General features: G+C 40.4%; 6 protein-coding genes across 9 annotated transcripts; 4 read left to right on the top strand and 2 right to left on the bottom strand.

Moving 5' to 3' along the window:
* The first annotated feature begins 3,347 nt into the window (after nucleotides 1–3,347).
* Nucleotides 3,348–8,070, top strand: LOC136346007 (transmembrane protease serine 9-like). Its single transcript, XM_066294816.1, has 16 exons — nucleotides 3,348–3,695; nucleotides 3,748–3,942; nucleotides 3,991–4,145; nucleotides 4,198–4,304; nucleotides 4,393–4,813; nucleotides 4,864–5,045; nucleotides 5,082–5,100; nucleotides 5,228–5,327; nucleotides 5,980–6,165; nucleotides 6,225–6,281; nucleotides 6,531–6,701; nucleotides 6,765–6,895; nucleotides 6,992–7,101; nucleotides 7,153–7,385; nucleotides 7,436–7,620; nucleotides 7,774–8,070. Exons 1-16 carry the CDS (start codon nucleotides 3,632–3,634, stop codon nucleotides 7,933–7,935), a joined length of 2,478 nt encoding a protein of 825 aa, XP_066150913.1. The 5' UTR covers nucleotides 3,348–3,631; the 3' UTR covers nucleotides 7,936–8,070.
* LOC136345842 (thiamine transporter 2-like) lies at nucleotides 8,005–9,609 on the bottom strand. Its single transcript, XM_066294485.1, has 3 exons — nucleotides 9,078–9,609; nucleotides 8,825–9,029; nucleotides 8,005–8,774 (listed from the first exon to the last, which is right to left on the bottom strand). Exons 1-3 carry the CDS (start codon nucleotides 9,384–9,386, stop codon nucleotides 8,005–8,007), a joined length of 1,284 nt encoding a protein of 427 aa, XP_066150582.1. The 5' UTR covers nucleotides 9,387–9,609.
* Nucleotides 9,610–9,861: 252 nt separating this feature from the next.
* Nucleotides 9,862–12,350, top strand: LOC136345832 (angiopoietin-related protein 7-like). Of its 2 annotated transcripts, XM_066294458.1 has the most exons (5): nucleotides 9,862–9,978; nucleotides 10,329–10,436; nucleotides 10,492–10,693; nucleotides 10,742–12,004; nucleotides 12,057–12,350. In XM_066294458.1, the coding sequence occupies exons 2-5, from the start codon at nucleotides 10,409–10,411 to the stop codon at nucleotides 12,226–12,228; spliced, it is 1,665 nt and encodes a 554-aa protein (XP_066150555.1). In that variant the 5' UTR covers nucleotides 9,862–9,978; nucleotides 10,329–10,408; the 3' UTR covers nucleotides 12,229–12,350. The 2 variants fall into 2 exon arrangements, with proteins under 2 accessions (XP_066150555.1, XP_066150554.1); XM_066294457.1 differs by lacking the exon at nucleotides 9,862–9,978 and having other exon boundaries at nucleotides 10,028–10,436.
* A 126-nt stretch (nucleotides 12,351–12,476) lies between these two features.
* Nucleotides 12,477–14,437, bottom strand: vsg (visgun). Its single transcript, XM_066294516.1, has 4 exons — nucleotides 14,228–14,437; nucleotides 13,731–13,817; nucleotides 13,599–13,673; nucleotides 12,477–13,546 (listed from the first exon to the last, which is right to left on the bottom strand). Exons 1-4 carry the CDS (start codon nucleotides 14,298–14,300, stop codon nucleotides 13,227–13,229), a joined length of 555 nt encoding a protein of 184 aa, XP_066150613.1. The 5' UTR covers nucleotides 14,301–14,437; the 3' UTR covers nucleotides 12,477–13,226.
* A 295-nt stretch (nucleotides 14,438–14,732) lies between these two features.
* Nucleotides 14,733–15,939, top strand: Prosalpha2 (proteasome alpha2 subunit). Its single transcript, XM_066294505.1, has 5 exons — nucleotides 14,733–14,861; nucleotides 14,918–14,994; nucleotides 15,052–15,309; nucleotides 15,474–15,627; nucleotides 15,680–15,939. Exons 1-5 carry the CDS (start codon nucleotides 14,821–14,823, stop codon nucleotides 15,852–15,854), a joined length of 705 nt encoding a protein of 234 aa, XP_066150602.1. The 5' UTR covers nucleotides 14,733–14,820; the 3' UTR covers nucleotides 15,855–15,939.
* Nucleotides 15,940–21,313: 5,374 nt separating this feature from the next.
* LOC136345848 (brachyurin-like) lies at nucleotides 21,314–22,958 on the top strand. Of its 3 annotated transcripts, none has more exons than XM_066294499.1 (5): nucleotides 21,314–21,393; nucleotides 21,452–21,606; nucleotides 21,664–21,908; nucleotides 21,962–22,265; nucleotides 22,727–22,958. In XM_066294499.1, exons 1-5 carry the CDS (start codon nucleotides 21,331–21,333, stop codon nucleotides 22,884–22,886), a joined length of 927 nt encoding a protein of 308 aa, XP_066150596.1. In that variant the 5' UTR covers nucleotides 21,314–21,330; the 3' UTR covers nucleotides 22,887–22,958. The 3 variants fall into 3 exon arrangements, with proteins under 3 accessions (XP_066150596.1, XP_066150595.1, XP_066150597.1); XM_066294498.1 differs by having other exon boundaries at nucleotides 21,318–21,393; nucleotides 21,446–21,606; XM_066294500.1 differs by lacking the exon at nucleotides 21,314–21,393 and having other exon boundaries at nucleotides 21,455–21,606; nucleotides 21,651–21,908.
* The last annotated feature ends 1,896 nt before the right edge of the window (nucleotides 22,959–24,854 follow it).

Below are 24,854 nucleotides of genomic sequence, written 5' to 3' on the forward strand. Positions count from 1 at the left end.
ATAATACTGACGATGATCATATTTCATTGTGCCCGCCACTGTCTCATTTTCGGTAACTCGCAACTAACCCCGTCACTGGGTTTGTGAACGCTATAGCAGGCCTGGAGTTTCGAATTCCTCGGCGTCACTGTCAAGGCGAAATCCTGTCATAATTACGATCTTCATTTATTTCCATCGATTTCGAGCTCTTTCTGTTTTTGTTCTGAGCGTTGTTCCTTCGACAGAGACAATCAATCCCTTGACAGCGCGGAAGATACGTCAGGATGACGTAAGACTCGTAGAGCTGACGCCGATGGGGCGAATCGGTCCTTGAAGAGACACTACAGGAGATGTGTCGCGGCAGAGATGTTTGCTTCTGCTAAGGCGTAATCAAGATGCCGCAATTCTGAAAATTTCGAGAGATGGGGTTTCCCTCGGTAAGTCGTCATCTTTCGGTTCCAACATCTCGGAAATTTGCGCTGCAATTGAGTCCGAAGATAGCTCAGATTCTTCATTTCAACGAGCTCCCTTGGCCTTCGCAAGCAAGGTCGTGCCAACTCGCTTAGTTTCTGAGACATGTGCAGGCGAAATTGTCAGCAGATTTAATCGTTCGGTCGACTTTAGCGTGAATGTTGTTGCGTTGAGGTACCTATACGCTGTTATCGTCGAAACAAGCCCTGAGATAACCTTGAAGAAAAAGGCATATTTTTCCAATATTCGTAATATAATAATAAAATTTTATTGCTCTGTTTATTCGGCAATTTTTATATATAGAGATCACGCGGAATCGACCAATCAATAACAAGTTGCACTGAAAGTCTCGAGTGACCTTTGCAGTCCGATCCCATAAGAAGCTGGAAAGTAACGATTGGATCAACCGCCGTTATACGATGATTGATATCCATTTCGAAGTCGAATTTTATTTTCTCTTTTTGATACCATAACTGCCATAACCTATGACAACAGCAGATTTGTTAAAAATTGTTGTTTGTTTTCACTTAGTCGTTTTCAAACATGAAAAATTACCGGCGAATCGGAGGCTTAAGCGAGGCTGTAAAAGCAGGAAAACACGATGAAATGTACAGGGTATTTCGTGTGCAAATTGGGCACTTCGCGATGAGTATATGTAGAACCGTCCGCTCAGGTGCAGGACATCCCTTTCTAGTTCGCCCTGTATATTTCCGTTTTTCAAATCGGCGCCATTGTTTCAGTAAACATTAAAAATTTCGATAACACGTTCCACGAATAGAAATGAACTTTAAAAAGCTATCAAAAGTGCAATATTTCGACACTGATTGCAATTATTGGCAGTGCCGAAGTCATCTAGTAAAAAATCGCAATTTACAGAGACGAAATGGTCCGTTTTCCACTCTTAAGCCCTTTGCTACCTTGTGTCGGCGCCACGTCGGCACGAACCGCAGTCAAACGCGCATGAAGAAATCATGCCGAACAGGGACAGCTATACCTATCTTGCGTCTTTGAATGCTACAATCGATCATTTTATCAGCAAGAGATAATTGTACATAAACTGTAAATATTTTAATGAAAAAACGCACACATACGGGCGTAATTAAACAATAAAAACTGAACGGTTTTTGCACTTCAAGCTCATCATTCACCGAGAGGTTGCCAATTAAACTAATTAAAAAATAATAAAAAAATTTAATTAAACGAAGGCTTTCCTGGTGAATCTGGCAACGTCGAAAAGGCAGAGACCTGAGCGTTGATGTCAAAAGCTGACAGGACGAAATCTAAGCGCCACGTTGTCATTACTCCAATTCAGCTTTGTGGCAGGTAGCACCGGAGCTGAACTACCATGATTTCTAGTAATTGTAATAAATTGTCCCTAGGTAGTACTCTCTCTCTATTTCCCATATCTATGGAGATAAACACACTTTATTGGAGAAATGGGCGCAAGATGTATGGTCGTAGCCGGCAGACATGTGGTGCGGACACTTCCCGTAGTACTAACAATGGTTGGAGGGCAGAAGCAATTGCTCGAGTTGTAAATTATTTACACACCTCTTATCTAGAATGAATTATTACCAGAAAATCTAGTGTGGGATAGACGAGACTTTCCCCCCGTGCATCCCGTTGAAATCGTGACGTTTTACCAAGACAGATATAGATTTACGGCTACGATTGATCAAAAAATATGCTTAATGGTTGGTAATTTACGAGCAATTTTACGTTGGAAGATACAGAATGAAACGTTCTCTTGACACTGTGGTGGAGTCACAATTGAAAATTTAAAAATATGCGAAACAATGCGACTCGGTGACGTCAGATTCCTGCTGGTTTTTCTCATTTGTTTGGAGGTGAATTTTTGGGATTTCGTCTCGTAGGTATGTGAAAACTTCCACCATATATACGCACTCAATGCATGCTTGGTCCGACGCTACTGCTTCAGCGATTCTAATTAGAATGTATATATTCATAGAAGGACGCGTAGACTTCTAATTTATCCATAACTCATTAATGTGAACTGAGATAGTTCTGAAATCGTAGATGTAACCGTCGGCCTACTAGTACTACCGCGTATCCATTTACACTGTTAGAATTGAGTAAGTTGTTGCTGATACCACGAGGCATTATTTGCCGTTCTGGAGTGTCCCAGTTAGGGACGAACAGTGAGTGGGCAATTACAATTACAGAACGAATTTTCTTCTTTTACCGAAACAGTTATTGCTCGTTCGTATAAGTGTTATTCGATACAAAAGCTGAAAATACTGGCCGTTTTGGTGTGATGACTGCGGAGATTCGTTTGATAAATTAACTACAATTGATTGCAGCATTATAGGATACAATGCAGTAAATGGGATTCTAGAGTTTTGAGTTGAGCAAATGTGAAGATACATGACAATAAAATTAGCTTCTTAACAGCCTTCGCCATATTGTCGAACGAATATTGAATTAGGTAATGAGACGCGTAGATAGATTTTCATTCGCCGTATTGTCAAGAAAATGAACGTTATTTCGTGTTGCACACTCGAATTTGTGCTAAATATGAACTTCTAACTTCTCCGATTACAAAGAAAATTTATATGCTTGTCACAAAACATGTCCTTTCGCTTAAACTATAACTCATCAACATGAGTGGCGAGATTTGCGATGCAGATTTTCTTTAACCACGATTTTTGCTCATGTGCCTAAACGTGGGGCTAGTGCCTCCTCGTTTCGTGTAATTTTGACATGTATAGAAGAAATAAGGATCCCTTTGCTACGGAATATTCACACAAGTTCAGCCTCGGGGCTTGAATGAACTTGAACAAGTCGCGGGTATTAGGCATTAACCTTCATACACCATATTGTCAAGAAAAAGCTTGGCCCGACATCTTTTGTTTAAATTCGTGCTTGATGGGACTCTACTGCATCAATGATCTAAAGAAAACTCGAGTGTATTTAAATTCTTTGCATGAAGCAACCAGTTTTCCTCCAAACCTCCCTCCTTACAAAAGCTCATTAAATAACATTAACAACATTATAGCACACAAACCTACTTGGAAATCCCATTAATCGGAGCTTGTTTTGACTGACCTCTTACGGTCAGAAACTGATTATGCAGAAAGCGAGAAAACACTCATCATTATTGGTAAATCCAGTTTTACACGTACGATAGTGCCAACGAAGTGTAAAATTAGTTGCTTCAACAATGATTATTCATAATTTTTTGGTAATAGCTGGTGCAATTGTTGTTTGTGGACAATTATATGAAGGTAGATGAGTGATGAATGGGAAAATTTGGGAAGTTTAGTGCCGATTTTACAGGCGATAGATGCAGAGACACTACAACAAACAAATGGGGAATTTGCAAGCCACTGCGGCAATGCCAGGACGCAATGGAGAAGATCAAGAAGCGCATTTATCCCACCACGTGCTCTTTTCAACAGTCTGAAATTGTGATTTGTTGCCTCGGCCAAGATGAGAAAAAATCCAGAATTCCTGGAGAAAAATCCCGAGAAAGTATGTGCTTCTTCGATAAAGAAGACCCCTAGAATTTTAAGATTTTAGTGTGCCAGAACTATTCTCAATATGTATGGAAAGTGGAGCCCAGTCCGACTTTACTGGTAGTTGTGGATGACATTTATACTAACGATTGCCCATTTAAACATCTTTTGCTTGTAGTTGGAGGAACCCTGGCTTCGAGAAAGGAATTTCCACATATGGTGAGTCACGAAGGAACCTAAAAAAATAATTGAAAAAACCGTTGATTTCCAGGCTCAAATAGGATTCAGCAACAACCCCATTTCATGGGGCTGTGGTGGGACGTTAATCAGCGATGAATGGGTATTGACCGCTGGTCATTGTTTAGAGGATCGAAGTCTGTATGTATCTCTGTGTGTCGATCAATACTTTTTACAGTCGTCGCGCACAGTCCTTAAGAATAGATTTCCCAAAAACCTATTGTTCCAGAGGTCCTGCCTTACATGCAAGAATGGGCTTCACCGACCTTGACGATCTGGAACAAATGCAGCAGTTCAATATAATTCAGAAAATTGCGTATCCGGAATACACAGTTTCAACCAATTACCACGACATAGGCTTGGTGAAACTGGACAGGAAAGCTAAATTGAACACATGGACGCGTCCTGCATGTCTCTATACAAGCAAATCTTCCCCATGGACCAAGGCGATTGCCACAGGGTGGGGAAAGGTTGAGTTCGGAGGTTCTGAGAGTCGTGAACTTAGAAAAGTAACTTTGGAGCTCTACAATGACACCTTTTGCGGTAAAGTCTATAGACGTGAGTCTGCCTCCACTAGACTCAAAGAAGGGATCAAGGATGATTTGATGATATGTGCTGGGGACTCTGAGGAACTCAAAGACACTTGTCAAGTATTTTTCTCACCACCAAATTACATAAAAAATAAAGTTGAATTCTTTAGGGAGACTCTGGAGGTCCTTTGCAAGTTTACAGTGATAGCTCTCAGCCCAACATGACCTGCATGTACGATATTCTAGGGGTGACTTCCTTCGGAAAAGCCTGCGGATTGCAAGTCAACATACCAGGGGTGTACACCAGGGTGTCCAACTACCTCAAGTGGATTGAGGACATTGTGTGGCCTCAGTAGTCGTACGATGTATTGCTCAATAATTCCTGCAGACTGAACAATAAATTCAATGTTAGAGATATGATTAAACTTTTGTAATTTGAAATCTGTGTCATTGTGTACGAGAGCCAATTTCACGGCTTTGGCGATAAATTCCCGGTGGATAATTTGATGGAATTGATCATTATTTAGAATATAGTGCGACCGTGCGTATGCAGAAATGACCAAGTGTTGGGTAATGGTGTTGATGTTGTTGGGCGTAAAGTTTGCTGATTACAGGATTTCGTCTCTTCGAATAGGTAAAGGCTTTGAAAAATAACCCAAATTAGGCACCATGAATTCCTTCGCCTTTCGTCCATCGAAGAAGTAAAGGAAGGGTCGTGTTACACAGCAGTTTAACCAGAAAGTCATCAATTTCCATTAGATTCGAAGCAGAGAATAAATCAAATATACGAATAATCTCACGTTCACAACTCCTTCATTTTCGTCCCTCATCAGAGAATTTTATTGATGTCAATTAAGGGGATGGTTTTTTGTTAGTTGCAACAATTAGGATTGGTCCTTGGAATACGGAGCGAAATAGGGCGTCTCCCTTCTGCGTCCCATTGTTGATATAGAGGCGTGATATTATATTGATTTCTTGTAAAAGAGGTGGAGTAAAACTAACCACGCCTCCCCCTTCGCTAAACACAAAATCAATCGATGGAAGTGTATCGATTTTAATTTTCCAAATTTAGCCTTTGCCATGATCTTATTGATTCTTGAAAAATCTATGAAAATCAACCGCCTCTCTTATCCCTCGTTAGGATCCTTAACTAGCACGAGCATTTTTTTTCCATTTCCTATACCCAGATCTCGTTCAGCTTTTGAGGTGGAACTAAAGAAACCACGCCTTCTTTCTCTCTCTCTCTCTGGGCAAAGATCTTGTTCGATAAATTCACGTTTCTTCAGCCCAACCAACATGCCTTTTGAACGACAACATTGGCCGATGCGTAGATGCCCCGTCCTGCCCCATGGGGCCCAGCGCCCTTGTGGCCAGCGTGAACGCCTCCCAAAAACTGTGCGACAACGGAAAAGTGTGCTGCATTGTATCAGCAAAAATTGTCACTCCTGATAACTCTCCTGCTCAACCGATCGGTAAGATATCACGCAGAATTACTGAACCAATCAAAAACTGATTGAATGACGTTCATAAGGTGTAGCACCAACTACCGGAGGAGTGGCATTGGTAGAACCAACGTTTATTGCTGGAGGTGGGATATTTAACTTTCCCTCAAACAGACATGATTCCTTCTGCCTCCCATAACTCACTGGGCAGTTGTTTGGTACTTCGTCCTCTCAGCTCTGCACCATAGGGAATTAATACCTTCAATTACAACTTCTGCACCTCCTTTCCTTTCCTCTTGACTCTCCTCCAGAGGATCTGCCCTCCGTTACCAATAATGGAGAGTTCTGATCTCCATAATCGCCTCAATGTAAGTAATTTCTTTTCGTTTCTTAAGGTGTTTTGCCTCAAAACTCAGCGTCCACTGGGACAGTTTCATTGCTAACCCCCATTATGATGAGTAACATTGTGGCGGATCCGAACTTCCACCATTACCCCCCCGAGACGAGCGATAGTGTGGTGGTGTCTGCTGAGGTGGTGAATAGTGCCGCGGAAATCTTTGATAGGAGTAAATAACAATTTTTAGAAAAAATAATTATGATTAAAATTACTTTTTATAATATTTCGTTAGAGTGCGATTTGTATTATTCAATGCTGCAGTCCAAAATCGTTCAAACAGGGACTCAGCAGGACAATCTTGGATTTCCTGTGGTGATGATTTTTGGTGGTGTTGACACTGGAGATATGGAGTTTCCTCATATGGTAACGTTTTTTTGCAATCTGGCAACGATGTTTGCCGGCGTATCGTGGCTGTGGTTAACACGGAACGAAATACTAACGTGACGTTGCCATTTTCAGGCAGCTCTCGGGTTCGGACGCAGAAATTCCATTACGTTTCTATGCGGTGGCAGCCTCATTACGGAAAGCTTCATACTAAGCGCCGCTCATTGTCTAAGAAGTCCCTACCTGTATGTTAATTTCCCCTCAAGAATTTTTAAGTAAAATTTTTCTTCACTTAGGGGGGAAGTCCAATATGCAAAATTAGGCAGCATTTACTTAAGCCCTGAAGGGCCCAACGTGCAATTGCTCAATATCGTAAATAGAATCCCTCATACGCAGTATGATAGTCGCACCCAGTACAACGACATAGCTTTGCTGCAGTTGGCCCATCCAGTATCAGTTAACTCGTACGTAGCTCCAATTTGTCTGTTTTCTTCTACGAATTATGAGGACAAGAATCTGATTGCTACAGGTGAGAATCAAAAATTTGTTCTGAGCTAAATTGAAATTGGCCTCATGGAGGATGGGGCAAGACCGAATCTTTTTCCTCAAGTGTGACCCTGCAGAAAGTGGCCTTAGAGATGTTTTCTGAGCAAGAGTGTCAGAGGGCCTATAGTCAAGTGTCGCATCAGCAGCTCCCCCTGGGGATACAAACAGCTATTCAGATGTGCGCAGGAAGTCACCAGCACGGCAAAGATACCTGTCAGGTACTAGTCAATTTTAGTGTGGTTTTATCCTCCATTCATCTCACGTTCTGCGAACAGTTCTGCCCTTCTACCCACGAGGGGGGGAGCACTACTTATGATTTCAGAACTGGTTTGATAGAAATAGATTTTCCAGCAATTTATTCATTGTTTAAGGGCGATTCCGGTGGACCTTTGCAAATCCGCAAAAACAACAGATGGTACCTCGTCGGAATCACATCGATAGGTCTGCAATGCGGCCAGGCCAACGTTCCAGGGGTGTACACCAGAGTCGCCTCCTATTTGCAGTGGATTGAGCAAAACATCAACAACAAATGAAAAGAGTAACAAATGGAAACGATAACTAATAAATTTTATTATTGTAACAATATCAGCAATAAACTGGTTTCAACTGGCATCAAAGGCCTTTGACTCTATGACTTGCTCTCTTGCGGAGCTAATGCGATTGTAGACTGCTATAATCAGGAAAATTAATCCTAAGACTAGATGATACCCCCCGTAAACTAAAAACTGCCCCCGGGGCTGCAGCCCAAACCCTATATCCCCAGTGACAACTACCACCATTAAAATCGTCTGAAACGATAGAGCTGCAAAAGTATTAATCCCGAAAATCAGCCCATAACTGTCCTCCTCGATGAACGTGGCGATCTCGCTGCTGGCAATGGTGATCATGAAATGAAATGAAGCCCCAAAAACCACGTAACACACATAACTAACCACAATATAGTCGGTTTGGGCAGAAACCATCATCAGAGTCCCCTGAATGAGCGAACAACAAGTGAGAACAACCTCTCCCCAGGTGGACCAATTCACCCTTAAGAACCCCACGATTAAAGCTCCTAGAAACCCCGTTAGGGTCAAAACAGCCTCGACAGCCCCATTGTACTGGGTATAGTCTTGATCCCCCACTATGGCGCTCCACAAGGTCTGTATATAGGTTTGAACCTGTACAAAACCGCACGTGGCCAATGACCACCAAATCGACCACTTCACCGTGTGCGCATTGGAGTAGCCCCGTTTCAAATGCTGAATCATGGTGTTGAAGGCTTGCTTTGTTTTCTTGGTTTTAGAGAGCGGCAGGGAAGTTTCTTGGTGGAAGTATATGGACTTTTTTACTGGCGGCAGGAAAAGGCTCCAGAATGTCGCAACACTTAGTGCTTAAATCAATAATTAATCAATTATCATAAATAAATAAATAAATAAATACCTCCTAAAGTGATATAATTCAGCTGCCGGAAATCCATAACATTGAGTGAGATCAGCAGCTGTCCAAGAATACCAGAGATGGTTCTCCCACCCAAAATCGCAGCCCTGGTATGCGAAGTCACTTGCTGATAGTAGCGTTTATCTACTTTAGCATAAATGTACGTATAGTAGGCCACTTCGCAAGCCATGAAAGACCCATAAAACACCTTCAAACAACGCTTACGCCCATCAATTAGCACTCAACGCAAACCTACTTCAAGGATTAGCAGATCTCGAAGACTCGTAGTCCATAGAAGTAGGCTCCAACCAACAATTCCACATAATCCCGAAAAAACTATTAAAGGTTTATACCTGGCCAGATCAGTAATAAGAAAAACCACCACTAATAAAGCCAAATAGGAGTAAGTCCCCGCAGGATAAACCTGCTGGGTAATCTGCTCCTCTGTGACGTTTCTCCAAGGGCCTATAAGGAATTCGTAGATAAATGGTTCGGAAGGGCGAATTTCTTTTAAAAACCCGAAGGCACATAGTAATAAGGAGACCAAGAGCCAACTTATTTCCATTGTCTCACGAAAATAGAAAACTTAATAGTCGATTAAGAATTACAAACCACTGGAAACTGATACTAACAATATGTGTCGGGTGATTTAATTGATATCATGGCACACATGCTATTCAGGTGATAAGATTCTAGAGAGATTTGAACCATACAGTTTTCAGCCGATTTAAGATAGCTTCAGTAAATGTCACAGGGAAAGGTTCACGCGTGATAATGAGAAAGCTCAGATTATTTCGAACTGGGTTTCAGGTGCGTTAAAACTGACAACGGCATTCGCTTTTCTGGGAAAAGTTAGCTGAAAATGAGCACCATCTCGAGGGGTCCAGTTTTGATAATAAAAAAAGGTGCGATTTTTTTGCACTTGATGACGTATACGTCAAAACTGACAGACGACATTTGCTTGATTTGAAAATTTTAGTTGAGCATAGGTGCCACACCGATCACGCGGCTCACAGATCGATATGAAATTTATTTCCCGCTTTTTTTTTGCCGAAAACGCGAGTCAGATAGTTTCGACGCATGCGCCACTTAGGGCGAAAAAGTCCTAACTTTCTCGTCGCCCCCCATAAAACCCTCGTTATGGTACTCATTTTCAGGTAATTTTTCCCAGAAAGGCGAATAAAAATATCAAATTTGACGTATGTCTCAATCGGCTCAAGAAAACCAGCAATTTTCAACTCGATCTGAACGAACATATGCGTGCACCTAAACAAACTCGAGGCGCATGAACCCATAAACTTTAAAGCGCTCATTAGCGTTAAATAACAAATTATTATTCTCACACGCCGATAAATCTTAGAAGATCGCCATCTGGTAAAGCAGAATGGTTTTTCGGCAATATAACGCCCTTGAACGATATCCATTTGAGCAACATTCGCTAGTCCCGTATAACTAACGCGATAACGCACTTGCTACCAAAAAATGATCTGTTTTTTAACATTTGTAGCCCTATTTCGCACGGCGCTAACTGTAGAAATTACATCAACGTCAATACGCGAAGAGACCATTAGCGATCAATTGGGGACGATGAGGAACACTGTTAAGGTGCTCACGGGTGAGAGCAATTGAGGAGAAAACGTGGTAAATTGTTCATTTGGAGATCATTTTAGATCAGTGGGAGAAGTGGAATACGCTGTTCATCACGTCTCTGGAGCCCCGAATCGCATCAACGGCATCAACATTATCCAGCATCGACAGCAACATTCACAACTTACAGGAAAGAGCTCACGTGTGGGACACATTTCAGCTTCACGTGACTGCCTGGAACGATCAATTGGCGACCATGGACAGAAAAATCGATATTCTCAAGAAGTAATGAGTTTCATGCAAAATTCAAACACTCAAAAACGTTTTTTACAGGGCAGTGGAGCAAATCTCGTCAATGGACTCTAAGATAAACTCGCTTTTGTCTGAAGACTTTAAGCTGGATAAGGTGGTCAAAATGGTCAATTCTCTTCTGGATGTGACGGCCAACATCGAAACCGGCGTGAAATCTAAGCAATTTTGCAGTAAGCCCGCCAAAGACTCTTTGTTTGAAGAATTTGCAGCTCGAGGCATATTGAGCTCCCTCAAATTGGTGGAGAGGAAAGTCGATCAACTTTTCAGTACCAGACAATGCGACCATTCCAGATCTGACGAAGTGCCGAGACCCAGCTCTAAATCTATGGAAGTTTTGATTGGTGATATTTCCTCGAAAGTGGACGTAATTTTCGACTCTGTGGCCAAAACCAATGAGGTGGATTATGCAGAGGATTACGTGGAATCCATAAGGGATTTGGAAGGCAGCGGAGCCGCCCATAAAATTCAAAACCGGAAGCGCAGCCCTGCGTTGAGTTGCAAACTGTCAGTTCGAGATTTAGAGGAGAGGATGAGAGGGATGGAAAATAAAATTGATAATTTGATCGCTGAGGGCAGGAGTAGGATGCAGCAAGAAGATATGGTGCGATTAATGGACCTGTGGGCCAAAACTGTTAGTGCCAATCAAACCAGGAATTTGCAGCTGCTTCTGGACAGCTACTTCGCTGCACCTGACTCCAAATTTATTGCAACCACTGAAGCTACAGCTACCACCAAAAGGACAACGTTAACTTCGACGCACAAAAGCTCGTCTTGCAATGAGCTGAAGGCCCATAGCCCCAGCGGTTCTTACACTTTCTTCAACAATCGCCGTGATTTGCTCTACGAGCGGTTTTTCAATAGGCAATTTTGCGAGCTCAGAAATGGAACTCTTTGGACCGTCATCCAGCGCAGAGACAACTACACCATCCAACAAGATTTCAACGTCTCTTGGTATGACTATAAATTGGGCTTCGGAGATCTAAGGAAGGACTTCTGGATGGGCAACAACTTCCTGAGTAGATTTTCCCAATCTCGTGATCTTACTCTACGTATAGAACTTGAGGATTTCGAGGGAAACACTGCTTGGGCTCAATACGAAGACTTTAGAGTGGCAGGCGAAGATGAGGGGTACCAATTGACCATTGGAGCATACGTAGGAAATGCTTCAGATTCTTTTTCTAGCCACAATGGATCGCGTTTTAGCACTTATGATAAAAAGAATGATCTTGCTCCTGATTGCTGCTCGTGTTCCATATCGTATGGGGGAGGATGGTGGTTTAACAGGTATTTGAACGAATTCTGTTTAAGCGTCAGAAATCAAGCTGTGAGGTTTTAGATGTTTTGAGGCAAATCTCAATGGAGTTTACTATAGGAATCCAACGGAGAATAAGCATTTTAAAGGAGTGATTTGGGAGCTTTGGCTGGGGAATTATTCGCTCAAAAAATCGCTTATGATGGTCAAGGTTAAGGAAGTTAATAAAGGCTTTAGTGACGTTGAAGATCCTTAGTCGGATAATGAGTTGGAAGCGCGGGATATTTGGGGCTTTAATGAAACTTAAGCTTTGCTTTTTATGTGAAATTAAAAGAGATTTTTATCCAAAAAAAACGAGATTTTGTTATATATCTAAATAGATCCCTTGATGTGGTGCCGAGTTTGTCTGCGGTCTGGGATTGTTCAAGTCCAGGAAATCTGGCTATCTCGCAGTATTTCCGGAGGAAACAACAGGAAGGAGAGTTAGATGAAGAGAAAGTCACATTGACTCCAGAATAAAGAATTATACTACAACTGCAAAACATCAAATAAAAACACAAGTACATAATCCATAAAGTACAAATTTTTTGAGATTTTTCAATTCGTCTCAAATCAACTGCATGGTTTAATAAAGAATAATAGGAGATTCACAATGTTTAACACAAGCTTGATAAGCAATAAAATCCCAACTAGAAAAAATATATTTTGATATACAAATATCCCTTATCAAGTTTGCTAAAGCGCGTTTTACTGAGTTATCTGTAAATTGATTGATAAAACACGTTTAAGACTAGTCATTGCAACAGTGCATTTAAGTAAATTTAATCTACCCGCTACTTAAGAGCACTTTCAAAGGACAGAAATGTCGTTTTTCTGAATTATATTATTTAACACAACACCACAAACCCCTTAAGTGTATATTTATATTCAAAACTATCTACTGTGTGACCTTAAATTGTTCATTTCAACAGTTAGTCTTTGACACAATAAAAAAGAAATTATCACATACGAATAACAAAAACCAATATCTTTAATGCCGAAAACTAAATTTCCCATTCAAAAGGGGGTCATAATTGAGTGCAAGTAGCAATTAACCTTTTAGGTGAAACAGTATTTGAAGCTTATCATAGTTCAGTCTCTAAAATCAGATCTAAAAATAAACGAGAAAATTACATTATTATTATTAGAGCACTTAATTTGGTTTCCAGCATTGCAACGCACAGGTTTAACTCAACCGAAAAACAGAAGCAGGACCTAGAGAGTGTGATAATTCATCTCCGTACGAGCTTTATAAAATTTAAATGCCACAAAACCTATAGCGACCAATCCCAGAGCCAAAATGATACCTCCCACAAAACTGGGCCCATCAAATTTTCGGTCATGATAGGGAATTGCAGTGGTAGTAACAGGTTCTGCAGTTGGGTTTATTGTAGTTACTGGTTTAAGTGTTGTTACAGTTGTAGTTGTTGAGGCTGGGGTTGAAGTTGTTTTAGGAATTATTGTAGAACTGGTTGGGGCAACGGTTGTGGAATTTGGGGTTGTACTACTTGTACTTTGAGTTGTTGGACTTGGTTCTTAAATCAAGAAGGAGCTAATGATGACACACTTGATCGCTTCTATTCTTACCATTTATTTCGGTTACACTGGCATCAGTAACGGTTCTTCCATTGATGACTAGATTGTCAGAGTTTCCCGTTTTGTCTATTTAATACAAATCAGACTATATTTGGAAATATAATATAATAAAGTAATGCTTACTGGAGTTTTTGGTTTCTGTTATTGGGGTGTCAGTAATAGGGAGCCTTTTGTTACCAATGGGAACAGTATTATTATTTGCAGTTTTGCCTACGCAAAATGAACATATAATTATAGTGTATGAAAATTGTATTGTGGTGCTTTACAGTCAAGGTTACTTAAAGACCAAATGGCCTCTGTTTACAGCTTGAAAATGAGTTCTTCTGAATTAAGTTTAAAGTTCAAAGGACAATTGATAATAGTGTGCGGAATGCCTGGTTTTTTTGTGTGTGAAATATTACTTTAAAATATCGAATTATTTTGAAAATTGTTACCATATATATTTTGAAGAGCATTAAATGTTATTCCATTAGAATCAAACACAATATATCAGTTCTTGTATTATTGTTACACAATCAATGGTCCAAGTTTACAATTAAATATCACATTTCATACATGGAAATTAAAATTAATGAAAAAAGAAACACCAGAACACAAAGAATTTAAATCTGCATACTTACTCCCAGTGGGTGCAGATTGTTGGGCGAAACAGACGCTGAAGCTTATCAATAAAACGAAAGCAAACCACTGCATATTAATTAATGTTTATAAAACTTACTGGAAACCTTAATTTTCCTTAAATTTATGATATTTTTGATAAATAAAATGCAGTAGAGACTGATCACGAAATGCAAATGAAAAAATTTGTTAAAATCATATATACGTCAAGATCAGCTGTGCTCAGCGTATGACATTTAACAAGCGTACTGTCAACAATTTTTTTTTCATATTATTTAAAGGTCTATTATGACGACATAATGAACCGGAAATTATAAAACTCTCCATCTTAAGGTTATAAAAGCAAAAAAATATCAATATCTAATAGTTCTATAGGGAAATTTTTTTAAAGAAATATTTTATAATTAAAATTTCAAATTCATTTATATTAGAGATAATTATAATGATCTTAATGTGTAATCTTGAATAACGCTCAATACCTCAATTTAGCAGTGTGCTAAATCCATTGTCACTGTCATTATTATACGTCATGATCGGCATGATTTAGTTTTTTTAAAGGTTTGTTGATTTGTTCGCACATAAACTACAAGTAATCATGGCATCAGAACGGTACAGTTTCTCACTTACTACTTTCAGGTAAGACAACCCATTTCCCTTTATATTTCATACATTTAACTTTCAATTTCTTTCAGCCCGTCCGGCAAACTGGTTCAAATCGAGTATGCTTTGGCAGCGGTAAGTGCAGGGGCTCCCTCAGTGGGTATCAAAGGTAATATTTACACAAATTTGACTTATTAAAAACAGAATAAATTCTCCCCATTTACAGCATCTAATGGGGTGGTTATCGCCACAGAAAACAAACACAAATCGATTTTGTATGATGAGCACAGCGTGCATAAAGTCGAGATGATTACAAAACACATTGGGATGATTTACTCGGGAATGGGACCCGATTATAGGTTATTAGTCAAGCAGGCCCGGAAGATGGCTCAGCAATATTATTTGGTGTATCAAGAGCCCATTCCCACTGTCCAGTTAGTGCAGAGGGTAGCTGCGATCATGCAGGAGTATACTCAATCGGGAGGTGAGTGGGTTAAGTCATTTTAAATTGTCAAACACCATTTTGTTTTTAATTATTTTCATACAATTTACTTCTCACTGGCCTTCGTTTGCTGATTTATTTGTGCTCTTATATTTTGCTTTGAATTCCAACTTATGTGTTTTTTTTTTATTATGGCATCTACTCAGGTGTGAGACCTTTTGGTGTCTCATTATTGATTTGTGGCTGGGACAATGATAGACCATACCTCTTCCAATGTGACCCATCTGGAGCTTACTTTGCCTGGAAAGCCACTGCCATGGGCAAAAACTATATCAATGGCAAAACCTTCTTAGAAAAACGGTAAATGCATTTTGCTATTTTGCTTCAAACCATGATTTCTATGGTTTTGCAGGTATAGTGAAGATTTGGAGCTGGATGATGCAGTTCATACAGCAATTCTCACATTAAAAGAGAGTTTTGAGGGGCAAATGACTGCTGATAATATTGAAGTAGGGATCTGTGATGCCTCAGGATTTAGGCGACTGGAACCTTCCCATGTTAAAGACTATTTGGCGAATATTCCTTAAGAAACTAATTGTTATTTATATTTAAAATATTTTCTATCCTAATGCTATTCAGTTTTCAATAAAACGGTGTGCTTGAAATTAATAATCTGCAGTGTCGTTAATTCCATAACCCATGAAAGAGATCAACGCAAAACCCATTTGTGGCCACATTAGAGATGATGCCCTATACATATCTATTAGTATTAAATAATTAAAGCCTAATAAATACGTTCGGCAATAATCTAGTTTCATTAAAAGCTCAATATAGACTGGCTGGGCGTGTAATGAACATTTCAAATGGATTTAATTCCGGACACTTTATGTGACAGAAAGATCAATGACGTGTTTGAAATTTTAATATTGCAGAGACGGCCGTACTTTACCCGTTAAATTAAGCCCAAAATAAATTTCTTGCATGCAACTGGTTTTATACCATATGGCTGCCAGTGATGAAATTTTGCAACGTGCAGCGGCGTTGTTCTCGTTGACATGCGAAGACTTACCTATAAAATCCAAAAAATAATCAAAACCTTCCCTTTTAATTTAAATCCTAAGTCCATCTTACCTCGATCTTCTACTCCCATCGCCCCATCCTATATAAAGCACTATCCAACGTCGTCTCTCTTCACTCAGAGTAGCTCCCCTCCTCAAGGCCCTAGCCCTTACATCCTGTCGCACTTCCCCACATTAAACCGTGATTTAATATGAGAGAGCACGTGTGGAGACCTTGTTCTACTTAGGACATGAGGAAGGAAAGCGCCTCTGAGCATACAGCCACGATTTGCGTTAAGAAGGTCTCAATCTAGTACTCCCAGACTCTGAGGGTGGCGCCATGTAGGAGCGTTTTACAATTGCATTTTCCTTGTTGGATGAATCAGTGAGGTTCCAATTGGGCTTAAAGGCACGTTTTTCTCCCTGAAAATTAACGCCAATTAAATAACGACGCGATCAGGGATCATCGTGGTCAAGGTCCGATTACGTATGTCTGAGATCGCGTTAGTAACTATTCTTGCAATATTAAAAATGCTTTAGCAAGACTTCGAGATTTCAATTGGGGCGTTGAGGAGGGAAGAAGGCAAATCTCTTTTTGTTTTCGAGATATTCTTCAGTAAGCCTTTTGCTATTTTTAAAGGCTTCGAAACATATAAAAAGTTGGTATCTGGTTGGGTTTATTCATACTACCTAAAGCATTATAATTTATTTACGAACAGAAACAAACAGGTTCTTCGAATTCCGGAATATTAGCGGATGCACGGGCGATACGTTGCAATCCACGTGTAAACAGAAGGCTCGCCCGCCGTGCGCTTGGTTCCTCCGAAAGAGAATCTCAACCAGTTCAGTGCCCCTCCCTAACAGCCCCCCAGAGTGTCCATAGCACTCCCCAACAACGCCACTCAAAACATTTAAGAGACTAAGTGCATATTTGCCCAAAAATCAGCGCCACATTCGAGTAGAATGTTTGGCAATAGGTGTTCTTAGCTGAGGTCACATAGACTTTCCTAAAGTCAGAAGTAAGGCCTGCCGAAGATGCGTCCGATCTAGCTCCTATAAAATCCCTGCGTTATTTACCAATCGTTGAAGCCCACGCTAATCTAACCCCTTGCAGAAAGGACGCTAAACTGCCCGAAATAATCCTCATTAAACGATCCGGGAAATCTTATGACCTTCACATAATGGCTGAAGTGGAGGTGGGAGATCCTGACCAATGAAATGTCGTTTTCATTAACATTGTTGGTGCTCTTGGATTTTTTACGCACAACAAAGTTGGTTGGTTTGTAGATCTTCTGTGTGAGCTCCTTACGTTTCCAATTTTGAGTCCCCAGAATGATATAGGGGAATTTGACGCCGACCAGATTTTCTCCTTACATTTTAGGGGAGAGGGGGTAAAAAGGGAATTAGTTGTGAGTGCGGTAGGATGCAGTTCAAATATATTGAGTTTAAAATGCATGCCCCTCCTCAGAAACTGTTGGTATTATTAACGAGAACTACCTGATGGGGGAGGAAAGTTGCCTTTACTCCAACCCCTCCGACAGTGCGAAGCCGGCTGGATACTATCGAGGTAGTGGTAGTTGCGTTTCTTTTTTGCTCAAGGGCTCCAATGAATATCCAAAAAGTGCATTTTTTTTCAACTTGCATTACCCTCCAGTAGTACAAACCCCCGAGACTGACTCGCGGGCATTATAATCCCGTAAATGAGGTAAAAATAAGAGCACTTGACGTACATTATCGACTACAATCAATATTGATCAATGATTTCATTCATACTTCTTTGATTGAGACACAGGATGCGAATGAAAGGTTTTCGGATTAGCTTTTGTCTAAAGAGGATTAAAAATATGTTACGTAAATGTTTTTGTTAAATGACATCATAATTGAGGGAGCGCACTTTTCATATCTAGTTAATTCCCATTGATTATTATGATTGTTTTGTGATATAATTGGATTATGGAAGGTATTTATTTAATTGCTCAAAAAGTTCAGCAGAAACTCTAAAAACACGCTCATTTGATTAGAGAACCTCTCGGGAAAATGGGAGCTTTCGATCTTGGTCTGAAGGGCGATATCATCAGGATTCCCTTGAAAATTCCTCAAAACCAATTAAAATTAAACTTCACCGAACTTCCGCCACAGGGCTCCTTAAAAAATAGTCGCTTCTCCACCACATCGCGGTTGATTTTCCTCTCTAATGCCATCTGTGAGCCCGATTTCAAATTCGGTTACGCGTCAAACCGCTGCACAACGCTAATGGAGCCTTAATCTCACGTGTTTGTTTTTTGGTTTGTGGATAATAGAAATTTCTAAGATATGTATTTCCAAGGAATTCGAGGATTATTTCAGTAATTTTTAAGAGCACTATCCGACGGATTAAGTGCGAAATTCCTCCTGCATACTTCATTATGATAATAAATCATTATCAGCTTGAATAGCCTTTTCCGGGCCTTAAGTCGATTTGACAAATATTTCGTAGACTGATTTAGTTGCCTTGCAACACAGGTGCGAAAGCAACGAATTCCTCGGAAGAACTGTTAGAAAATTAAACTCCATAAAGTCCTGAACGTTTCCTGATTAAATTGCTCCCAAAGTCAGGAAACTTAATTGCCGTTTTATTTATTGCAGGCATTTCCTCCTTGTTTGCTACGAGGGTGTAAGTAATTGATTTTCTGGTCTAGGTCAGAAGGGTGCTTCGAAAAACCCTTTCTGTCGGTACTTTCCCGAGTTTGACGCGTCTGAACCGCGATCTTCAAGAGTAGCAGCCCTTCAGATGACCCTTCAGCGTTCCGCAATTGCGCCAGGAAATGCGGAAGTACTCCCAAAATTTGAATAATTTAGTCGAATTTAATCGGCATTCAATCGACGCAATTCAATCGAGCTTCAATAGATGTAGAAGATCCCTGATTTAATTTTTGTTTTTGAGTGGTGGGACAAATTTCATAAATCTTATCAGCGGCCGATCCTCATTGAATGTCTACGTAATTTTCATGCCTCATGTCAATTTCCAGTGAGTCATTGATTATCATTTTCTTCAATGGACTTGTAACGTACAATTCTAATTTTCTAGTATGTGTCTTATCTTGTTCCGTCTTTTTATTTATGCCCTTTTAAGGGCGCGAGATCGAGCGACGGTTCAGGAAAGCGGAGCTTCCTGGTCGGCGATTTTTCTTGAAGTGGGAACTTTCTGGGGACGGTGATTGAAAATTTCGCCAACAGCGCCAGATTTGGCAAAGCCGGTCCTGGTCATATTCATATACACATTCAAATTATATGCAACCAACCATTTTCTTAGAGCATTGGAGACTCTGCCACACAGACATGTAGATTTGGGTCAAAGTCGATCTCGGTTGTCCACCTACGGTCCACCTAGGGTCACCAACCGGCTAAAGCACTGCTCTTTTTCTCGGTACCGCTGCGCCGCATTTCTTCAGAGAGTCTATTTTGGTTTTTAATTCTGATTTCGTCTGTATGATATCTTTGGTCATTTTTGATATAACTTCCCAGTTTTCCTCGTTGCTCGTTGGCACGGTTTCGATATTTTTTTCGTCATGTTCCGGCATTCGCTCTTTACCTTTTGTTCTGGAATTGGTCGCATTCAAACGTGCATGCTCTGGAGCGTGAATTTATCGGTAGTAACAACAGTTATCCAGCAACCACTGCATCCCCCCTGTGTACTCTTGCCATCGTATTGCGATATACCTAAAGTACAGTTTCACAGTTTGAGTTCTCCTCGCGTTGCAGTCTCTCATTTGCACACAGACGGCAATGGCCGCTGCTGCCGCCCTTGAATTGGTTCGATACGTGCTTGCATTGCTTCAGTGGGGTTCCAGTCTTTCCTTAAACTATTCGCTCTTTTCCAAGCGGTGGCCCCGCACAGGATTACCGATAGCACCGTGCTTCCCGATATTTTTCTCTTGGAATATTTAGATTCCCACAGCTTTCAAAAACACTTCCGCCATTTTGTTGATGATTCCGTGCTCACTGTCAATTGTTCCTGTGACGTGGACCGTCGTACGCATGTTCCTTTCCAGCCACACCCCCAGATATTCCACTCTGTGGCTCCTTTTATTTTCTTGTTCTTCTGCGTTGATGCGGATTTCTCCCATTGCGCGACATTCCATCAGCGCTACCAGCTCGGTCATGGAAACCTCAATTGATATCATGCACACGATCTCTATTTCCATTAACTATGAGCAAAAATATACCTTTTTAAGTACGTAATGTGAGTTACCTATTCATATCTAATTAACTATGTACAGCGGTAAACTTTCACAAAGATTCTACTTAAGCAGCATTTGTGCTCAAAAGGCACGAAGTTTAATAAAATTTATCCGGAAGTACTTATAGTAATCTGTTGGTCAACAGGTGTTTCAAGGTAGCTGAAAACTTTTTTCTTTACGGTTATCAACGGTTTTCTAATGCGTTCAGCAAAAAGATTGAAGAGTGGAAGAGCGGCGGACTTCTACTTTTAAATACTCGGCGGGTTCTTTTCGTCGCTTAATACCAAAAAATATATATTTTTTTCCTTAGTTTTCTTCAGTCCAATTCTTGCATCTTTATTTTTCTCATTTACACACTTTATCGTTCCCCAAATCCAACCTACTTTTGCTTAAAATTTCAGCCCCAAACACGGCTACTTCTCCCTAGAAATTCAACTCCTTATCAATCACTTGATGAAAAATTCGTAATAATAGATCGGAAAATGTTAATCCAGGTTTTAGCCAAGAAAGAGATTCAATCTGGTTAATTCTTTTGAAAGATGTTTTCATATCTATTCTTATTAACTTAATAGGAGTATTAATTGTCCATTGATTAGATGAGAGGGTTTGCCCAGGATCGAACTCAGCCGAAGGAGGCAAATATTTTTCACATATTAAATTAGTTTTTTCACCGTTTTTGAGTCGAGAAAACCATCGATACGGCTCTAGAAAAGAGCTATGTATATTAAGGTAAATATCAAAAAGCGCTCAAAACCAATCAGTGATGCAAGCAGTACTTCAGCAAGATGATAAAACTATCACATTTACTGATGATTAGAATCACACTTACGGTGGGAGCTCCGTTTTATGTGCGTTTACAGTTCCAAATCCCATCAACTCCACTCACTTACCATATTAAAGTTACAGGATAATAATGAAAGGAGCACACTGGTTGGAGGAGTTGAAGTGACGCCCCATTCTCTACCCTACCAGGTAGGGCTGATAATAGACGACCGAAAGTTTTGTGGAGGGGTGCTCATTTCGTCCAAATATGTCCTTACAGCCGCTCACTGTGTCTCATAGTAAATTACCTCTTACAATAATTACTTATTATCGTTGCTTTAAGTTGTTTTTTGCAGCTGTTCAGGCGTTCAAGTGATCTTAGGAGCGCACAACATCAACTACGTTGAAGATACGCAAATAATTTCCTTAAATCCCACAGTGATAGTGCATCAGAATTATAGCGGAAGCTATGAAAACGACATTGCACTGCTTAAATTGAGCACGTATGTGCAGCTCACTCATGAAATTGAGCCGATTTTTGAATTGGCTGATGACGATTGCGGAGATTTTCTGGGAGCTACCGCTCTGTTGTCTGGATGGGGTAATGATACCACCGAAACTCTCCATTAGCAGTTCATTTCTGAATTTTCTCAGGCTACACATACCACGGTGGGGCGTTGAAGGAAAAGCTTCGGAAAGTCAGCCTGAACGTGATGTCAAATACGATATGCAGCTTCACATTCGCTGCCCTAGACGTAACTGTAGCTGAGTCTCACCTTTGCACTTGCGGGAATGATAGTATTACCGGTCGAATTGGGGCCTGCTTTGGGGATTCCGGAGGACCATTAGTGGTCGGAAGGACCCTAATAGGACTAGTGTCGTTCGGGGATGAAATCTGTGAAGCGGGGAATCCCACAGTGTTCACCAGGATTAGCCACTTTCGAGAATGGATTTATAGGTATTCGGGAGTTTAGAACTGGATTTTCATAAAATGGACCGATTCAATACGATTGTTATTTCTTTCCCTCTTCCATAAAAATGTGATTAATACCGGACGAAGGATGACGTGCCGCGAAGATTAAACGGAGGCAGCCACTGAAAGCCATCAAGGACATGAGCGGATTTTTTAATTAAGTAATTAAATTTCCGCATCGTCATTAGGGCAATTAGGGATCGTGCAGGTGATTAAAAGTCCATGCAGGGTTAGGACAATTAATTACCGATCTTCTTTGCACGTTTAAGGCATTCCTTACATTTGATTTTATACTCTTTCTCTCTAGGAAAAATGAGGTTTCCATAACTTTGAGCACTCGCTGTAATCACTCGAGTAGGTGTAAAATATGCGTCCTGTAGAAACGTACAGGGTCTCTCAGAAGTATTATTGGAATCGATTATTTCTTTTTTAAATTTCACTTAGAGTTTGATACCTCCATCCGGTTGCCACCATCCTGCGATCTGCCGAGTCTGGATGCTTTTCCACTTTCGACGACATCTGTCTCTTTTGCTGAAAATTCCCAATGAGGTATCGAGTCTTGGCGAGGGGGTCATCGGAGACGTGACTGGGGTTTGCAAATCTTAGGTGAATGAAGAGAAAGAGAAATTTGTTAAGGATAAAAGAATGACATTTACTAAAAATATTTCTTGACCAATTGGTGGAGGAACGTTCTGTGATGATAAAATTAAATTGTAAAGGTAACGAAATGGTATTTTAAAGGTGCAATTTGAGATGTTTGTTTATATTCCACCATTCCCACCTACTCTCGGAGCCACTACCATGTTAGCGGTTCAATTTTGGATCCGGATTTTCTCGGCCGACAAAAATGCTTAGGAATTCACGTCCACGTTTTCTCGGCGTTTTCGCGTTAACAAAACGTCCCCACAAAAGGTGGGGGAAATTTCCAAGATTGGGGAACATTTAAAACTTTATTGCGATCATAAATTCAGGACGTATCCGAATTGTTTGCCTCAAATTCCTAACATATTTTTCTTCGCCGATCGCGGATTAGCATACTGCTTGTTGCCTTCTTATTTGCAATGCGTTATCCATCGCAAGCAACCGAATGCGTTATTTGTCTTAATTCCTTGAAACCTCCATTGTGTTCCGAGATATTTAAGGACAAGGAGGGACTCGCCGCCAGTTAATCTTTAGTTCACACGTTTCCAGAGAGTTAACGTAATGTAAAGGATTGGCACGTTCTCCAGACAATGACTAAATGCCGACGTTTTGTTTGTCTTCCTGCAAGGGTAAATCATTTGACAAGCCTCCGATATGGTAGCGAGGAATAAAACATTTGTTTTCTTAAAGTCGAAATTTTCAGGCTGTCAAGGGCACAATCTCGTATTTTTAAGAGAAAAAGTCGCTGCCGTGAAGCAAAAAAGCGCGTCTCGTGATACTATAACTGTTTGTGACAACTACATTATTCTTTTTTCGTCTGAGTGAGCTCACTTTCCAGTCGATGAAGCCCCTTCGAGATCAAATTCCTTGCGGTCATCAGACAACCGCTCCCGATGTAACCAAAGGTCGTTCCGTAGCGAATCTAAGGCGATAAGAGTTCAAGATGTAAAAACTCCTTTCGATGCTAAATATGTATTTTTTTTTCTTTTGTGCAGGTGAATTCCTGGCAGTATATAGAGTTTCCTTGTTTTAACGAGTAACATAATAATATTCACAAAGAAAAACATAACAATAGAGCAGCCTTTTTCGTAGTAATTTGCGGTAGTGGAAGTTTCGCGCAGCAGAAAATGCAAGGAAATGAGAGATTTGTGTTTTCATTATCTGGTATTACTGCTCCATATTAAAATGAAAGCTCGGATTAAGGTCTACGAATGGAACATGAAAAAACACAATCTCACTCCGTGGAAACCATCAGATGAGAGATTCTGCATCATCGGACAAAAATCTTGGAATTTATCATTTCGACTGAATACAGATTATCCAGAGTTTACAACCCAAATATTCCCCAGCTATGCATTAATTATCACGTTAATCCGTGATATTTGACAAGTGGAAATGATTTGCTTACATTCTCCGCATTCCCTGCACCTTTCGATGGTCCTCCCAGGAAGATTACAATATCCGTGATTTATGTTTCCCAATCCGAGGGAATTCTATTAAAATCTCGCAATAACCCCGCTTTATAATAATGAGATTCGATGGTTGGCATCGCCCTATATAAAATTGCTGAACTTTCATCCCTTGTCTTTTCCTATTAATCCCCAACACCAGACTCAATAAATCGGTGAGCTCCACTCCAGAAACGGCCACTTGAAAACTCTCCAAGTTGCTTGAATACAGAGGGAATATAATGACAAAAATTCGGATGAGCAGGAAAGGGCGGCAATATTCAGTCATTTGCAGATGATTTATGGCAAATCTTGCTGATCCCGTCATTTTTCAACGGCAAATATACCCCGCAGAGTAAAGGGGGCCTCTTATTGTTTATTTCTTCACACAGAATAGGGGAGGTGTGCTGTTTCCGTGGTGTCTCTATACGGATATACATATTTGCCAAACCCCGCAGGAAATTATGCGGAATTTACGGTACAA

Source organism: Euwallacea fornicatus, chromosome 21 (assembly GCF_040115645.1).
Source record: "Euwallacea fornicatus isolate EFF26 chromosome 21, ASM4011564v1, whole genome shotgun sequence".
NCBI lineage: Eukaryota > Metazoa > Arthropoda > Insecta > Coleoptera > Curculionidae > Euwallacea > Euwallacea fornicatus.

What these genes read in the sequence shown, in the direction of transcription:
- LOC136346007 (XM_066294816.1), top strand. Translation starts at nt 3,632, where the DNA reads ATGATTATTCATAATTTTTTGGTAATAGCTGGTGCAATTGTTGTTTGT. An exon ending in GATTTCGTCTCTTCGAATAG is followed by an intron (nt 5,328 to 5,979) that starts GTAAAGGCTTTG and finishes ACGTTTCTTCAG; the next exon opens with CCCAACCAACATGCCTTTTG. An exon ending in CTCTCCTGCTCAACCGATCG is followed by an intron (nt 6,166 to 6,224) that starts GTAAGATATCAC and finishes GACGTTCATAAG; the next exon opens with GTGTAGCACCAACTACCGGA.
- LOC136345842 (XM_066294485.1), bottom strand. Translation starts at nt 9,386, where the DNA reads ATGGAAATAAGTTGGCTCTTGGTCTCCTTATTACTATGTGCCTTCGGG. An exon ending in GAGATCTGCTAATCCTTGAA is followed by an intron (nt 9,030 to 9,077) that starts GTAGGTTTGCGT and finishes CGTTGTTTGAAG; the next exon opens with GTGTTTTATGGGTCTTTCAT. An exon ending in GAATTATATCACTTTAGGAG is followed by an intron (nt 8,775 to 8,824) that starts GTATTTATTTAT and finishes TATTGATTTAAG; the next exon opens with CACTAAGTGTTGCGACATTC.
- LOC136345832 (XM_066294457.1), top strand. Translation starts at nt 10,304, where the DNA reads ATGATCTGTTTTTTAACATTTGTAGCCCTATTTCGCACGGCGCTAACT. An exon ending in AAAATCGATATTCTCAAGAA is followed by an intron (nt 10,694 to 10,741) that starts GTAATGAGTTTC and finishes CGTTTTTTACAG; the next exon opens with GGCAGTGGAGCAAATCTCGT. An exon ending in GGAGGATGGTGGTTTAACAG is followed by an intron (nt 12,005 to 12,056) that starts GTATTTGAACGA and finishes GTGAGGTTTTAG; the next exon opens with ATGTTTTGAGGCAAATCTCA.
- vsg (XM_066294516.1), bottom strand. Translation starts at nt 14,300, where the DNA reads ATGCAGTGGTTTGCTTTCGTTTTATTGATAAGCTTCAGCGTCTGTTTC. An exon ending in ACAATCTGCACCCACTGGGA is followed by an intron (nt 13,818 to 14,227) that starts GTAAGTATGCAG and finishes CATTTTGCGTAG; the next exon opens with GCAAAACTGCAAATAATAAT. An exon ending in AACAGAAACCAAAAACTCCA is followed by an intron (nt 13,674 to 13,730) that starts GTAAGCATTACT and finishes TGTATTAAATAG; the next exon opens with ACAAAACGGGAAACTCTGAC.
- Prosalpha2 (XM_066294505.1), top strand. Translation starts at nt 14,821, where the DNA reads ATGGCATCAGAACGGTACAGTTTCTCACTTACTACTTTCAG. An exon ending in TTCTCACTTACTACTTTCAG is followed by an intron (nt 14,862 to 14,917) that starts GTAAGACAACCC and finishes AATTTCTTTCAG; the next exon opens with CCCGTCCGGCAAACTGGTTC. An exon ending in TCCCTCAGTGGGTATCAAAG is followed by an intron (nt 14,995 to 15,051) that starts GTAATATTTACA and finishes CCCCATTTACAG; the next exon opens with CATCTAATGGGGTGGTTATC.
- LOC136345848 (XM_066294498.1), top strand. Translation starts at nt 21,331, where the DNA reads ATGATAAAACTATCACATTTACTGATGATTAGAATCACACTTACGGTG. An exon ending in GCCGCTCACTGTGTCTCATA is followed by an intron (nt 21,607 to 21,663) that starts GTAAATTACCTC and finishes TGTTTTTTGCAG; the next exon opens with CTGTTCAGGCGTTCAAGTGA. An exon ending in CGCTCTGTTGTCTGGATGGG is followed by an intron (nt 21,909 to 21,961) that starts GTAATGATACCA and finishes GAATTTTCTCAG; the next exon opens with GCTACACATACCACGGTGGG.